At 39.5% G+C, this 17,198-nt stretch overlaps 1 protein-coding gene across 1 annotated transcript in view; it reads right to left on the reverse strand.

Annotated features, from left to right (window-relative positions):
- Positions 1 to 17,198, reverse strand: part of LOC126188561 (E3 ubiquitin-protein ligase MYCBP2-like) — a gene marked incomplete at its 5' end in the record, with an annotated part of 354,851 nt that overhangs the window by 207,266 nt on the left and 130,387 nt on the right. Inside the window, 2 exons of the mRNA XM_049930160.1 lie at positions 11,800 to 12,071; positions 14,664 to 15,539. Coding sequence (XP_049786117.1) covers positions 11,800 to 12,071; positions 14,664 to 15,539 — 1,148 coding nt within the window. The remainder of the gene's footprint in view (positions 1 to 11,799; positions 12,072 to 14,663; positions 15,540 to 17,198) is intronic.

Raw genomic sequence — 17,198 nt, forward strand, 5'->3', positions numbered from 1 at the left:
CCAACAAAATTTATCTACTGTAAATCCTATGAAACTCATCTTGGTCACTGTTTGGTGCCATCACCGTGTACTCAAATCAGCAGCCCGTTATTTACACAAATTACATGACCTGTGCATAGAGATCTAATATCACATACCTTCACAAACCTACAAACAAACTGTCAGATCCCTGTTATGAACAATCAGTGATGTATTTCATTCCAAAGAGGGATAAACAAGCTATTAAGCAGGTGATCATAACGTTCCATAAAAATACGGGAGAACTGCCGGATATCAGTAACGTCCTGCCACGATATTTCGGCGCAGGTGGTCATAATGTTCTGGCTTGTCGTCATAAAAGGAAAGTTATATGTGTAATTGAAGACGTTATGTTAAGACAAACTCATGTTTACTCGTTTATATGGGGCAGCGTGTGAATGGGCACAGAGTTATGCCACAGCTAAACCTATGAGTATTAAATGTGCAAAGGCTACTTACTGCACATGGACCTTATATAAACACACAATCATGAGTTCAGGAAGAAATACACGTAACAAAGATTAAGAGTAAACATGCTTATATTTTCCAGAATGAAATATTCACTCTGCAACAGAGTTTGTGCTGATATGAAGCTTCACGGGAGAATAAAACAGTGTGCCAGACTGGAACTCGAACCTTAATCATTGCCTTTCATGAACAAGTGCTTAGCCAACAGACCTACCCGAGCATGACTCACAACATATCCTCACAGCTTTACTTTTGCCAGTACCTCATTTCTACCTTCCAAACTTATGCTTATGCATGACTAGCACTCCTAGAAGGAAGGATATTACAGAAACATGGGTTAGCTAAAGCCTGGGGAATTATTTCCAGAAAGAAATTTTCACTCTTCAGTCAAGTTTGCACTTACAAGGAACTTCCTGGCAGATTAAAATGATGTGCTGCAGATGCATGGATAGCTCATCTGGTAAAGCACTTGCTTGTGAACAGCAAAGGTCCTGGGTTTGAGTCCCAATCTGGGACACAGTTTTAATCTCCCAAGAAGTTTAATATTAGTGCATACGCCACTGCAGGATGAAAATTTTATTCTGTAAACACAATCGCAGGCTTTGACCAAGCCATGTCTCTCCAATATCCTTTCTTGCAGGAGTGCCAGTCCTGCAAGTTAGGCGGGAGAACTTCTGTAGGAGTGCAGTCCTGCAAGTTAGGCGGGAGAACTTCTGTGAAGTTTGGAAGGTGGGAAATGAGGTACTGGCAGAAGGACAAGTGTGAGGATAGGTGCCCAGGCGGTTGGATAGGTGCTCACTTCATAGAGCACTTGCCCATAAAAGGCAAAGGCCAGGTTCGAGCTCAATCCGGCAAACAGTTTCAATTTTCCTGGAATTTCATGTTTCTTTATTTTATTATGTGTATGATAATTATTGCATTTTGATGCTTGTTGTGTTTTGGATATTTCTGTTCTAACTGAGGTGCTCCTCGGCATCAGATGGTGAGGGACATATGCTAATGGATGTCATGCCTTTTAGAATAAGCGCCATCCCAGAGCAATCAACCACAGCAGCAAGAAGGGGCTCAGAACAGTGGTCATTGAAATTGCAGAAGGGGCACCATTGATGGAGATGTTAACACTAGATCAGCAGTTAAGAGAAGAATCTAAGAAAAGGTAACATTTTCCACTTTTGTTGTAATAATTTTATTGGTTCACAACTAGTTTCAGCCTTCTAGGGCATTCTCAAGTGATTTTGTTATTCTATTACATTACCTTCACAAATATAAATGTAATTAGTGAATGTAAACATACTGGAAATATATTTACTTGCAGTAGGAAATTATGCCACATATACTGAAATGGCAGCTTCTTTAAATCTGTGTCTTCCATTCACATTGGTTGACATAAGCTGTCTTGTTGGTTTGACAGTTTGTTATTTACAAAGACATTACAGTGATTAAGGAGTAAAGTTATGTATATTATAAACGTAATAACAATTTCAAATAATATGACTGTATATCTATCTGTGTATATGAGTAGAGTTAAAAATAGTAAGAAATAAAACAATATGAAAAGTAAAATTCAATAATATATTTTGAAAGACATGGCAAGGTAAGATGAAATTTTAAATTAATAAGATGCACCACCAATGCAACAACCCATTTAATAAGTCAGGGATTTACAAAACTGGATGTGACAATTGTGTCCAATCATACTTTAGGCATACTGGTAGAAACTTTTGGGTATTGTTTGGAGCACATAAAATCTAACAATAACAATACATGTACCTTTGCACTACATCTCCTAAACAATAAAAATCCATTCAAAAACGTTAATGAAAAGCTTGCAATTTTGCAGTGCACTAAGAAAGGGAAAAATGAACATCTAAGAAGAAATCAAAATTTCCTGTTATTTAAAAAAGCTTTTCACATATACTTCTCAATGAGAAAACATATCTACAGAAAAGAAAGCTCAGTAACTTCAGTCACATTCAGCTAGTGAGCAATCAAAAATGATTTGGACAATAAATTAAACAATGGAAAATCCATGATGGAATAATGACAATATTAGAAAAGGACAGATTGGTAATCACCACATAGAGATGAGAGCTGTTGAAATGAAGACAGACACAACAAAAATACTATGAAAAACATTAATTTTCAGCATTCTTCTGAAACAGACAAAAAACAACACACACACACACACACATTCAAGCAAAAGCAGCTCATGACTGTGTGCATACTGTCTATTTTAGAAGAAGTCCTTCTGGCCAAAAACTAACATGTCTAGCAGTCTTTTTGTTGTGCTAGTCTGTGACTTCACATCTCCGCTATAGGGTGAGCAGCATTCTATTCTTTTCTGATATTGTCTGTACAATAAATTGACATTTAAAATTTAATCTTGTCTCACCTCATATTTTAATGTTTTTATTGTATTTTATTTTCTATGTTATTTTATTTATAACTATTTTTTATATTCAAATGCACATATAGATGTAAATTCATAGTATTTCAAATTATTATTCCATTTATTCCTTTTTAAGCTTTTCTCTTTGATCAATGTAATATCTTTGTAAATGTCAAGCTGTCAAACCAACTAAACAGTACACACGAATTTTCCATTGCAAGTTAATATATTTCTGTTAAGTTTACACTCATATCATTACATTTTTATTTGTGGAGGTAATGTAATATTTTCTATTTCAGGGTGTATACGTGGACAAGAAAAAAAAATTCCCGGATTTTTCCCTGATCTCCTGGTTAAAAATACATTTTCTCCCAGGTGAAAATACACTTTTTCCATGTTAAGTGACAGTATACTTTCCGTCAGAACTGTAAAACTTATCAATCCTTTGAAAAGATATGGTTTTATACAGCAGCGTAGAATTTCTCAGCACTTTAGAAAACAAAATTCAAGGGGAACAAACACGTTTTGGAAAGATCTTTGATAAGCAGTAACGTGTACGCCGCAAATTTTCGTATTACGGAAGTATGAATTCAAATTCCACCAACAGGAAAAGTTAATGGTTTAAGTTACTATACATAGTGTTGCTACAAGAAAAGCAAAGCTATCACATATAATATTTGTCTCCAAGATTAATACGCTAAAAGAGAAGCTAAGCTTTCACATATAATGTTGATCTGTTTAGTGCATGTTACACTTTAAGATACATCATACAAATACGCCAGCAAAATTTTTAATACCGACATAGATCTCCGATCTTCTGGGCTCAAAAATCTTCTACATGGCTCATAATCAAAGAGTTGATTTTTAAATTAGAGCAAACGCTCTGTGATTTAAGAAATTCATCGTACATTTGCCCACATAGTTCATCTTGCGCAAAAGAAAATCTATTTTGAAAATAACGCTTTTCGAACCACAATTCGCAATATTTTCCCACGACCTGTTAGAAATAGATTCATTTCAGCAGTTGCCAGAGAGCGCCAGCTAAGAGGCATCACCGTGCTTGTGCAGCTACGCTGACATAGGAAGCCAGTATGTTCGTACATGTAAAACATTAAAAGATCTTACTTACATTATGTCATTAAAAAAAAAAAGCTGAGGATACTCCAAGAGCGTCGGAATTTCATGAACCAACTAAAATGCATAGTTTTCCTTAAAGCGCACATTCGTATGTCCAGATTCCCAATGATTTAGGCCTCAACCTGATATTAACCTTTTCGGTATGATTTTTGGGACGTAAATTTTCTTGGAGTACTAGTACTGTATTATCTCATGTTTGGTTCTTGATTATGGCATAATGTCATACATGCAAGAAGATGAAAACGAGCATTTGAAATGCAGTGAATAGTTAAAATTAGCCAATAGTGTGGAATTAAACACTTCGTTTCAAATAAATTTACTGCCTCAGAGGAAATCTAAAGGCCAAATTTCTTTAGCAAACCGAGAAAAATAACTTTATTGTTCTGCAAGGCGATTGATGCTTGACTGTCAGAAAGGTGGAAATAAAATAAAATCTGAAACTAGTAACATATTTAAGCCTTCCATAATTATGTGAATGTATTTTAATTCACTTGATAGCTCCCAGTCACAGAAATCCATCTTGTTTTCATCTGACGTGAGAGCAGTAAACGAAGAGGAAACAGAAAAATCATTAAATGTAAACACGGGTCACGTGGAGACCACCCCCCACCCCCACCCCATCCCACCCCACTATAACTCAGACTGCTCTGCGCACATCTTTCTGAAGAGTCTGATACATAAAACATACGTATATCTTCGAGGAAATGTAAGACATGTTATTTGGTCTTTAGTGAGCCGAAGTGCAGTGCCACACCTCTTCAAACAATATTCTTATACTGCACGTCACTATATTGCACTCTGTGAAACTCAAACGTGTATATTTTGCAATGCATGCCATCAAACTATTTCAGGACAATGGAAATTAAAATGTCCTGTAGTACCTCTCCTGCTCCCAGTCGGCTGGTTTGACATCTTGTCCCTCTAAAAAATTAAAAAATAAAAATAAACGCAATTAATACTGGATGGGATTATTTGTAACCGGGAGAACAAGAACTCTTCAGAAAATTGGGACTCTTTATTGCCTATTAGCTAATAACTTGCTCTTCTGTGTGACATAAAATTAAATGTAGGATACCTAAAACCAGTAAAGACGAGAGACAGGCAAGACAGTACACATTTCTTCAGTCCTTAGGTCCTAGCAATTTTTCTCTCTAATCTTGCTTCAGCTTTACATGGCGTGCTTTCCTTTCTGCGAAAGAACTATTATCTCATCAAAGTTCGTCAAACGTTTTGCTACATGGAAAATCGAAATGTCGTCGTCTAATACTGAAAAATCTATTAATACATATAATACCCAAGACTGGTGTGGTTTCTCGATCTGATTACATCTATTTTGTCACTGTGTGCTGGAAAAAAACAAAATAGGCCTTTTAAGTATTGCAGCAATTGTGACACACGCAAAATAAGTGAGACTGTTTTGGCAATAATGATCATTTATATAGTATGACAATATAATTCATGAAGTACCAATATGAAATACCTATTTGGCCTACTACAATCAAAAAGCTTTATATTTGGAAATAGTTTCACATTCCATTTGTACGCTCCAATTTCTCATGAACGAGACTGACGAGGATTCCCCTGGCAGAGACATCACGTACACGCATTCAAAAGTCAACTTATAATTCTTTCAGAAATCAACTTAGAATGTGTTTAAAAAATGTCCAAAAACCAGCAGAGGTGCGTTTCAAAATTGTATGAATAATCGATAGACTGATGTGCGCCGGATGCTAGGTGCTTTGTGAAACCAAGTTTTTTTCCTCAAGATTATAAATTTGTCCCCTCCCCCTGAAACTGCCGCCCGGTTCAGATACCACGGTTTGCAGCCCCCCCCCCCCCCCCCCAGATCCGTGCCTGCTGCGCACGTGTGAATCTGGCAGCTTGGGCGCGCCAGTAAAATTGTAAAATTGTACCCCATGAGGGTGGTTGCTACTACTGTTGCTTATAGAGCCGCAGCCAACAGCAACATTTCTGTAGCCTTAAGCGGTTGCAATATAAGTTTTATTTTTCTTTTTTTTTTTCTCTCGTTCATGTTTTAATGCCGCAGTATTATTCTGCAACAGCAGGATACAGTAATATGCTTTGATAGAGTATCGGTTCTTACCAGTCAAAATTCTGAAAACTAAAACAACGAAAAATTCCTGGAATTCTAAAAAATTCCTGGGGTTTTCCCGGATGACAAAATTCCCGGGTTTTTCCTGGATCTCCCGTTTGTCCCGGGTCGTATACACCCTGTAATTGTACAGATTCACAAAATCACGTGAGAATGGCTTAGAAGACTTAAAGTAGTTGTGAACTAATAAAATTATTGCAGTAAAAGTGGAAACTGCCACCTTCTTTTAATAAATCCATTGTCTTGGTGCCAACTAAGAAGAAAATAGAATGTAAGAGTTCAGTTTCTAATTGCCTGTCATAGGGCTCACATTTGGAGATATTGTAGTTACTGTCCTGCTATTATATAGTGTGAAGTTTTATGTAAAGAAAGGTTGTATAACACTTGAACTTTGGGGTTTTAATCAATATAATTATCCACTGAAAAATCTATTTCAGTTTGGTATATTTTACTGTCTTGCTACTGAATATATGAGTATGTTCTTGATGAGGGAATCTGGAGAAGGATCCAAATTTGAAGTAAGAGAAAGCTATAATTAACCCTTGAAGCAGACATATTTAAAAACAAAGAGTTTGGGCTTATGTCTGTATATGTGTGGATGGATATGTGTGTGTGTGTGCGAGTGTATACCCGTCCTTTTTTCCCCATAAGGTAAGTCTTTCCGCTCCCGGGACTGGAATGACTCCTTACCCTCTCCCTTAAAACCCATATCCTTTTGTCTTTCCTTCTCCTTCCCTCTTTCCTGACGAGGCAACCGTTGGTTGCGAAAGCTAGAATTTTGTGTGTATGTTTGTGTTCGTTTGTGTGTCTGTCGACCTGCCAGCACTTTCATTTGGTAAGTCACATCATCTTTGTTTTTAGGTATATTTTTCCTTCATGGAATGTTTCCTTCTATATATATATATATATATATATATATATATATATATATATATATATATAGAGAGAGAGAGAGAGAGAGAGAGAGAGAGAGAGAGAGAGAGATCTCTGCCCAAACTCTTTGCCTTTACAAAGGTCTGCTTGTGTCTGTGTATATGTGGATGGATATGTGTGTGTGTGTGCGAGTGTATACCTGTCCTTTTTTCCCCCTAAGGTAAGTCTTTCCGCTCCCGGGATTGGAATGACTCCTTACCCTCTCCCTTAAAACCCAAATCCTTTCGTCTTTCCCTCTCCTTCCCTCTTTCCTGACGAGGCAACCGTTGGTTGCAAAAGCTAGAATTTTGTGTGTTTGTTCGTGTGTCTATCGACCTGCCAGCGCTTTTGTTTGGTAAGTCTCATCATCTTTCTTTTTAGATATATTTTTCCCACGTGGAATGTTTCCCTCTATATATATATATATATATATATATATATATATATATATATATATATATATATATATATATATAGTTATAATAGAAGGAAACATTCCATGTAGGAAAAATATACCTAAAAACAAAGATTATTTCTTCATCAGACAATTGTTAGCTTCATTTCCATAATCTGCCACCACCAAACCACTCCTTTTAATACATCCTCACATAGTTTTTTCGAAATTTTCCCGTATTTCTCCACCCTTTAACGTGTTTTGGCGGCAACACAACCACCTAACCTTTATGCACATCATTATCTACCTACACAAGTTCACCACAGGATCAACATAGCCCAGCTCTAACCAACCCTTTTTCGCCTTTTTTCACACCAGATCTCCATTTGCTTTCTAGTTTTACCTTTATCTCTCCCCATATATTTTTATATTTATTTTCATTTTCATTTCAGCCTCGTGTTCCACTTTCCACCTTCTAGTACCATGTCACCCTCACAACACCTCCACAATGACCCCATTAAGTTTTATTTACATTCCCTCCGCAAACATGCCTTCGCCCTAGCCAGATTACACTCCCATATTTTATTTTCTCAGTTCTGACATTTGGCATCACCCCCAAAGGCCTCACACTTAAAGTTCCCATCTCTGGCTGCAACCCTTCTTTCCATCAGTCCCTATACCAGTTCCAAACCGAACAATCCATTGCCCTCACCCACCTAATCCTTCACCTACACATCCACTCAGCCAATCAACACACCCATCAACTCCTATTCTTAATAAAAGTCCTCAATCTTTCCTCTCCCACATCCACACCGGTTGTTCAGAGCATCCTCCTACAGGCCAACCGCAAATTAGAACAGCATGCCACCCTCCACCTTAAAAAACTATCCAATCTCCTGGTTTCCCACCTCCGGAAAGGCAACTCACTCACCCTTCACAACCTTTCCAGCAAACCTCAACCTCCTCTCATTGCACACAAACCCAGTCTCTCCCATCTACTCAATCTCCCACTTCCAGCTCCACTCCCTCCAAAACCTCAAAATTCCAATCAACACAATCTGGAACCACAACACCCCAATTCAGTAGTTAACCTTTCCTCCAAACCTCTCTCCCAATCCGAAACCTCTGTCCTATCCAAAGGCCTCACCTTCAGCCCCACTCCCAGATTTAACCAAACAGCCCTCGTCAAAGATTTACTGTCCTACACCCATACTCTCTGCTGGAAATATCACTTTGCCACGAAGAAAAATGATCCTAATCCTACTCCTAATGATCCAACTCCCCAAGACACTATCCAAATTGAACCATGCCTGGAACAGTTCCGTCCTCCGTCTCAGCGGGACCCAACTCCTCTTCCTCAAAATCACCCTCTCCTAACCTTCCAGGAATTTCTGACTTCCAGCCTTGCCTCTCAATCCTTCTTAAAAAACCTTAATCCTACTCCCAACATCACCAGTGCTGAAGCTCAGGCTATCCGTGATCTGAAGGCTGACCAATCCATCGTCATTCTTCCGGCGGACGAGGGTTCGACGACTGTGGTACTTGATCGTCGGGAGTATGTGGCTGAGGGACTGCGTCAGCTTTCAGACAACACTACTTACAAAGTTTGCCAAGGTAATTCCATTCCTGATGTCCAGGCAGAGCTTCAAGGAATCCTCAGAACCATAGGCCCCCTACAAAACCTTTCACCTGACTCCATCAACCTCCTGACCCCACCAACACCCCGCACCCCTACCTTCTACCTTCTTCCTAAAATTCACAAACCCAATCATCCCGGCCGCCCCATTGTAGCTGGTTACCAAGCCCCCACAGAACGTATCTCTGCCTACGTAGATCAACACCTTCAACCCATTACATGCAGTCTCCCATCCTTCATCAAAGACACCAACCACTTTCTCGAATGCCTGGAATCCTTACCCAATCCGTTACCCCCAGAAACCATCCTTGTAACCATTGATGCCACTTCCTTATACACAAATATCCCGCACGTCCAGGGCCTCGCTGCGATGGAGCACTTCCTTTCACGCCGATCACCTGCCACCCTACCTAAAACCTCTCTCCTCATTACCTTAGCCAGCTTCATCCTGACCCACAACTTCTTCACTTTTGAAAACCAGACACACCAACAATTAAAGGGAACAGCCATGGGTACCAGGATGGCCCCCTCGTACGCCAACCTATTCATGGGTCGCTTAGAGGAAGCCTTCTTGGTTACCCAGGCCTGCCAACCCAAAGTTTGGTACAGATTTATTGATGACATCTTCATGATCTGGACTCACAGTGAAGAAGAAATCCAGAATTTCCTCTCCAACCTCAACTCCTTTGGTTCCATCAGATTCACCTGGTCCTACTCTAAATCCCATGCCACTTTCCTTGATGTTGACCTTCACCTGTCCAATGGCCAGCTTCACACGTCCGTCCACATCAAACCCACCAACAAGCAACAGTACCTCCATTACGACAGCTGCCACCCATTCCACATCAAACGGTCCCTTCCCTACAGCCTAGGTCTTCGTGGCAAACGAATCTGCTCCAGTCCGGAATCCCTGAAGCATTACACCAACAACCTGACAACAGCTTTCGCATCCCGCAACTACCCTCCCGACCTGGTACAGAAGCAAATAACCAGAGCCACTTCCTCATCCTCTCAAACCCAGAACCTCCCACAGAAGAACCACAAAAGTGCCCCACTTGTGACAGGATACTTTCCGGAACTGGATCAGATTCTGAATGTGGCTCTCCAGCAGGGATACGACTTCCTCAAACCCTGCCCTGAAATGAGATCCATCCTTCATGAAATCCTCCCCACTCCACCAAGAGTGTCTTTCCGCCGTCCACCTAACCTTCGTAACCTCTTAGTTCATCCCTATGAAATCCCCAAACCACCTTCCCTACCCTCTGGCTCCTACCCTTGTAACCGCCCCCGGTGTAAAACCTGTCCCATGCACCCTCCCACCACCACCTACTCCAGTCCTGTAACCCGGAAGGTGTACACAATCAAAGGCAGAGCCACGTGTGAAAGCACCCACGTGATCTACCAACTGACCTGCCTACACTGTGATGCATTCTATGTGGGAATGATCAGCAACAAACTGTCCATTCGCATGAATGGACACAGGCAGACAGTGTTTGTTGGTAATGAGGATCACCCTGTGGCTAAACATGCCTTGGCGCACGACCAGCACATCTTGGCGCAGTGTTACACCGTCCGGGTTATCTGGATACTTCCTACTAACACCAACCTACCCGAACTCCGGAGATGGTAACTTGCTCTTCAATATATCCTCTCTTCCCGTTATCCACCAGGCCTCAATCTCCGCTAATTTCAAGTTGCCGCCACTCATACCTCACCTGTCATTCAACATCTTTGCCTCTGCACTTCTGCCTCGACTGACATCTCTGCCCAAACTCTTTGTCTTTAAATATGTCTGCTTGTGTCTGTATATGTGTGGATGGATATGTGTGTGTGTGCGAGTGTATACCCGTCCTTTTTTCCCCCTAAGGTAAGTCTTTCCGCTCCCGGGACTGGAATGACTCCTTACCCTCTCCCTTAAAACCCACATCCTTTCGTCTTTCCCTCTCCTTCCCTCTTTCCTGATGAGGCAACAGTTTGTTGCGAAAGCTGGAATTTTGTGTGTATGTTTGTGTGTTTGTCGACCTGCCACCACTTTCATTTGGTAAGTCACATCATCTTTGTTTTTTTTTTATATATATATATATATATATATATATATATATATATATATATATATATATATATATATATATATATAAAACAAAGATTATGAGACTTACCAAACAAAAGCACACAAACATACACACAAAATTCAAGCTTTCGCAACAAATGGTTGCTTCGTCAGGAAAGAGGGAAGGAGAGGGAAAGACGAAAGGATGTGGGTTTTAAGGGAGAGGGTAAGGAGTCATTCCAATCCCGGGAGCGGAAAGACTTACCTTAGGGGGAAAAAAAGGACAGGTATACACTCGCACACACACACAGAGCTCTTTGCCTCTGTATATGTCTGCTTGTTTCTGTATACGTGTGGATGGATATGTGTGTGTGTGCGAGTGTACTTTTTTCCCCCTAAGGTAAGTCTTTCCGCTTCCGGGATTGGAATGACTCCTTACCCTCTCCCTTAAAACCCACATCCTTTCGTCTTTCCCTCTCCTTCCCTCTTTCTTGACGAAGCAGCCATTGGTTGCGAAAGCTAGAATTTTGTGCGTTTGTTTGTGTGTCTATCGACGTGCCAGCGCTTTCGTTTGGTAAGTCACATCATCATTGTTTTTATATTTTTTTTTCAGAGGAAATTGTTGCTGTTATGGACAAATAGAATAAGCATTCTTAATACATGGAAAATCTGTTTTACTCACCTATCTTTACTTTGTTTTCTAGACCGAAGATATTTGTCACGACAAGTATCACACACAAGATACCAAGAGCTACCACCAACTCCACCATCACCACAGTTTCCAGCCCATCCCATGCAGAAGTTGCCACCACTGTTGTAGCCCATTCCTCCAGCAGGACCACCACAGCCTGGGTGAGCCTGGCGCATATGGTATGTGACTGGGTGTGGGAATGTGTTTCCACACAACTCACAAACAGTTTCACGTTCCACTGATGGCCCAGCAGCAACTCCAGCCTAAAGAACAAAAGCTAATTAGTTAATACTGTCATTATGGATAAAATAAGAGGAACTGCTTCACTTGCAAGTGCAGGCTTGCTATGGAGGGAATTATAGTTGCCATGAAATAGGAGAATGAAGACCAACCCCATGATGACTTTTAGGTGTTTGTAATGATTAAGAATGTTACCTATGTTGACAACTGGACAGTAAGTATATCACTATGAAACAAATTCTACAATTTCCATGTATTTAATTATGTGATAAATGTGTGGCTGACAGGATGGGAACCATGGTGAAATGATAACTGTTAATGTAAAAGTAAGTAAACAGGCAAAAGTTTGAACCAAATTGCTTTCAGGTCTAGTTGGATTTTGAATTCAATGTCATTACAAATTCTTCTGATTTTATATCAACATGACCAACATCAAATTGTTATTCATGATGAATTATCACAAACAGACAGTCATATGCAGACAGGAGTGATTTAACCACAGTTGAGCAGACCTTTCTTTAAAGTATGGAGACTTTCGTTGTTCTATACTGTGGCTATAATTTATGCTCACCACATTATTACACCTAGAAGCCATTTGTTCAAAGAGGAAGGCTGTCCTGTCAATGAGAAGAGAATTAGAAACAGAGCGTAAGGTAGGACTAGACTGTGCCCATTTTAAGGGACTATCATGGTATTCACCTTGATGAATTTAGTAACTATGAAATCCCTAAATCTGGAAGTGTATTTGAACTCCTCTCCTCCCAAATGCAAATCTGATGCCTTAGATCTATGGATCAGGATCAGGCTTCTGCTACCCATACATAAACAAATGCCAGCCAAGCCATAGGACAGTGCTTAGAAACAATGATTCAACTGGTAGCATTCAGGAACTATGCTTATCAAATGCACATTATCTTGCTATCTCTTTCAAAACTTAAACATTAGGAGTAATTATGTATAGTTCATATATTATGTGGAAGTTTTATGACACTTAGTAATTTTTGTTATAAAAATAGCATTTTCACCATTATCAAATGAGGAAAAAATTAGTATTTTTCATTTATTAATACTTATGACATTAGTAATGTGTGATAATTAATGACATTTCAAACAGAAAACAGGGCAAAGTATTTAGAAGACAATGGTGTCGAACCCGTACAATAAAGCTGCTGTACGGACACAACTACAATGAGAACATGAATGGAATTCTGTAATTTTATACACTATAAATAACATGTCATACAATTTGTGTAATCCATATATGATTAACACTACTTCCTTTATCAGATTTTTGGAACTGACAATCATTTACTGTACACGAGATTACATGGATATACAGAATAATAGCAAGCATGTATGTAATATTATTGAGTTTACTGATTAGCATTTAGCTTTTTAGTAGTGATTTGCTACAGTTAGCTTCTAATGTAAATATCAATTTTAATTTTAGAATAACTGATAACTTCTCCTGATTGTTATGACTAAAAGGACCTAATCATTTAGTATCTAATGTCAGTTCCTCTTATGACACTTCAGATGATTACATAATATTTGTAAATTATCACCATCCATTTCGTCTCAAACCTTTTGGGTCAAATTGAAACAGGGGATAGTGGTTCCACAACCGATAACTGAGATAGGGAACCAATGGTCAGAAATGCATATTTATTATGTTATGGACACAGCATACACCGTATAACAACAACATAGCTCAGAGTGACTGTTCAATATGATGACTGCCAGTCTTAATGCATGCATGGCAACGCATGAAGTTCTTACGCATTCTCTCAAAGATCTCTGGTGTCTGTTGTACTAAGCAACAGGCAGCTTGGATGCAAGAAGGGGTTTCATGCACTGTCTTTACATAGAAATAAACTTCTCCCAACTAGGATTATGCCTGTTGGGAAACCATTCCCTGTACATCTGTGCTGCTTTACAGGCACTGCCACATTGTAAATTAAAGGCATGTCTGCCAACTCTTGTGATGAGTAACGTTCCATTTATGGTTATGCTTCATGCACTGTTCACAATAACACACCTCACCATGGACACATCATAAGCTGCCAGACACAATGGACAACTGACACCAGGGATAGCAGTCTGTATGTGGCACAGGTTAACACACCAGTGTGATGCATGTGGTCTTCACATGACACACATGCAATGAGCAAGTTGTGGGTACAGTCTGTCTGTTCGGTAGTCAGGGATGTTCGCAGTTTATCATCCATTACCTGTTTCAGTGTACAAAGACACCCAGGATATTTGTGAGAGTGTGGCAGAACTGAATGAGCCATTGTAATACATGCACTGAGACTTGCAGTTGTTGCTTTGAACAATTAACTATGAGCTATGTTGCTGTTGTGCGGTGTATGCTGTGTATTGTCGTAACAGAATAAATATGCATTTCTGATCATTGGTTGAAAACACAATAAATATGCATTTCTGACCACTGGTCCCCAATCTCAAAATAATCGGTTGTGGACTATCATCTGTTTCAATTTGACCCAAAAGTTTTTAGATGCTCTGCATATAAAAGGACACTGCATTAAGGACCTCATAATCCAAAGACATACATAATCAAATACTAATTATACACAAATGTTCAGGGTACTTACATCCCCAAGAATATTCAGTCTTGAAGATAAAGCATTCTTCTTGCGTCCTGCTTTCCTTTCAGTATCAGATCGACCTTCCCTACCGCTATGAGTAGGCCTGTTTGACAGTGCAGAACCTGATGTGCAGATCTGTCGTTTCACTGGTCGTATAGGAACTGATGGACTAGGGAGCATAAGCTGCTGTTGGAATGCAGGCAGGCAACTGGCACTCAATTCTTCCCACAGAAATACCAGTGATTTAAGAGCTGGAGGTAAGACAGCAACTGTGTGAAATGTGGTTTCTGGCAGAGCTGCAAGTTTTGAACCTTCACCTCCAGTAGCCGAGGGTGGTACAGTACTTGTCTCCTCCTTTATAGCGTTTTCTCCTTGTAGCAGTGGTTCTGACGGCTGTTGTTGTTGTTGTTGCTGCTGCTGCTGCTGCTGCTGCAGCTGAAGTTGCTTTTTGGCTCTGTTCCTATTTGCATTAGCATTGGCAGCAGAGCGTGTTAGAGTTTCAAGAGTGGATGGTTGTATTTGTAAATATGTCCCTGCTGTGCTAACTTCAACGGAGTGCCTTTGGCGTGCTCGTTGCTCTTTCGTGAGCTCTGACTTAGGTCTGCCATCTGATCCTGGCCCACCAGCACCTCCTCCTCCACCACTTCCAACAGGCTGCCGTGTTACTACTAAGGCACCTTGCTTAGGCAGACTTGGGTGAAATTTCAGGAAAGAAGCGCAAGCCATAGCATCATGTACAATGCCTTCATGCCACAGGAAAGCTGCAAAAATTGCACGCATTGCCTCAGCTACTGATGGGCTCACAGCTTCTTTCACTGGCTCTTTGCTGGTCAGTGTCAAGCTTGGTCGATGATGATCACGATTAACAGCACCCAGAGGAACCTGAGGAGCAGAAAAATAGTTATTTGTCTTGCATTTATAAAATTAACTTCATGAGTTTAGGTGCCTGTACTTAAAACAATAATCATCTTTTTAATCTGCAAATAATTTATTTGCACCATGAGACTTATCTGTGTCATTAGAACTGAGAAGCAGTTCTGTTAGAATAAAGAGAATACCAAATAGTATGGTGCACTGAATTTATTGCATTCCAGCATACCTACAGTATCTTCTATTTTACTTATTACTGCCTCTCTAACTGACTGATTTCATTAACCATCTAAGAAATTTTTTTCCAAATTATGTTACAAAAAATATTTTTTTATTAATGAAAAATACCCTATAATGAATGACATTACATACAGACATATAAAGACAGCCATTAAAGCTCATAATAATGAGCTACAAAATTTTGAAAATCACCAACAATACTCATACACTCAACTTTGACTAAAATATCTTGAAACTTGATGTCATTTTTTAGTTTCTGTGTAGCTGTGAAGTCTAACCATTTACTTCACAAAGCTTTCCTGTGGACATAAATCTAGACTGCTTTTAAAGCTCAAAGTAATGAGTTAAAAAATTCTGAAGATCACCAATAATAAAATCCAAGTATACTTGTACACATGACTTCGACTAAAATATCCTGAAGCCAGAAAACATCTTTTAGTTTCTGTGTAACTATGAAGTCTAGCCACATATTTCACAATGGTTCCCTGTGAACATAAACCTTGGAGGAGCTGGCTGGAACACAGGGGATGTATTTATCTCCTACCTCTGGAGAGCACTTGTCACTCAACTGACAAAGTGCAACACTTTCAGTCTCTAATGAAGTGACATTACATTCTTCATTTTATGAGCTGCTAAATTCAACATCAGACTCAGGATCACTATAATAATTCTATTCTGAAAGCACTTCTTAAACAACAATAGAGGAGAGAGTCTGAAAGCATGTATTTTGTTATCGAGAATCCAAAGCTGCACACAGTAAAGAAGAAATCTGGTAGTGACCACCTCAAGCAAAACATGACAGCCAGGCTGCAAATGTAGTACAAGGTGCTCTCTACTCACGGTTTTATGTTAAGGGGTTAATGTTTATTCTTTGAGTAAGCCATTGTTTCTCTCTGAGCAGAGTGAGGAGACTGTCTTTGCTCTTACAATGAAGGTGTTCATGATCGGTTGTCTTAACTGCTGGTAAATCTTCCATGGTCATGGCCCATAAAACTTTTCTGTTTCTGATGTATCATTCAGAGCTGAGTTGAACATCTTCATATGTGCTACTGGTCCACTAGCAAGACTTAGCAGAACCAGGAGTACTTCTGAAGATGTCTATCACAAATCTGGAGGAAATGCTATAAGCAAGAAGTTTTATGTATCATGCCCACACAACCCAGAACATTCAGCAGCAGCTAAATACCTTTGGTGTTTGTTTTCATGAACATTAGATGACAAGTCAGAAAACAGATTAACAGGTAAAATTCAGTGACTTATTAATTTATTTCAAGAGTGTAGCAAAATAAATAATGCTAAAAGGATCAATAACAATTGCCAACTACCTACACAAACATCTTTGAAGAAACACAATATCTGCTGCACTGTCTGCACCAATAAAACATCCAAGACAGACTATAATATTTACATGGGAACAAGTCACTACTCATC

This window comes from Schistocerca cancellata, chromosome 5 (assembly GCF_023864275.1).
Source record: "Schistocerca cancellata isolate TAMUIC-IGC-003103 chromosome 5, iqSchCanc2.1, whole genome shotgun sequence".
Classification (NCBI taxonomy): Eukaryota; Metazoa; Arthropoda; class Insecta; order Orthoptera; family Acrididae; genus Schistocerca; species Schistocerca cancellata.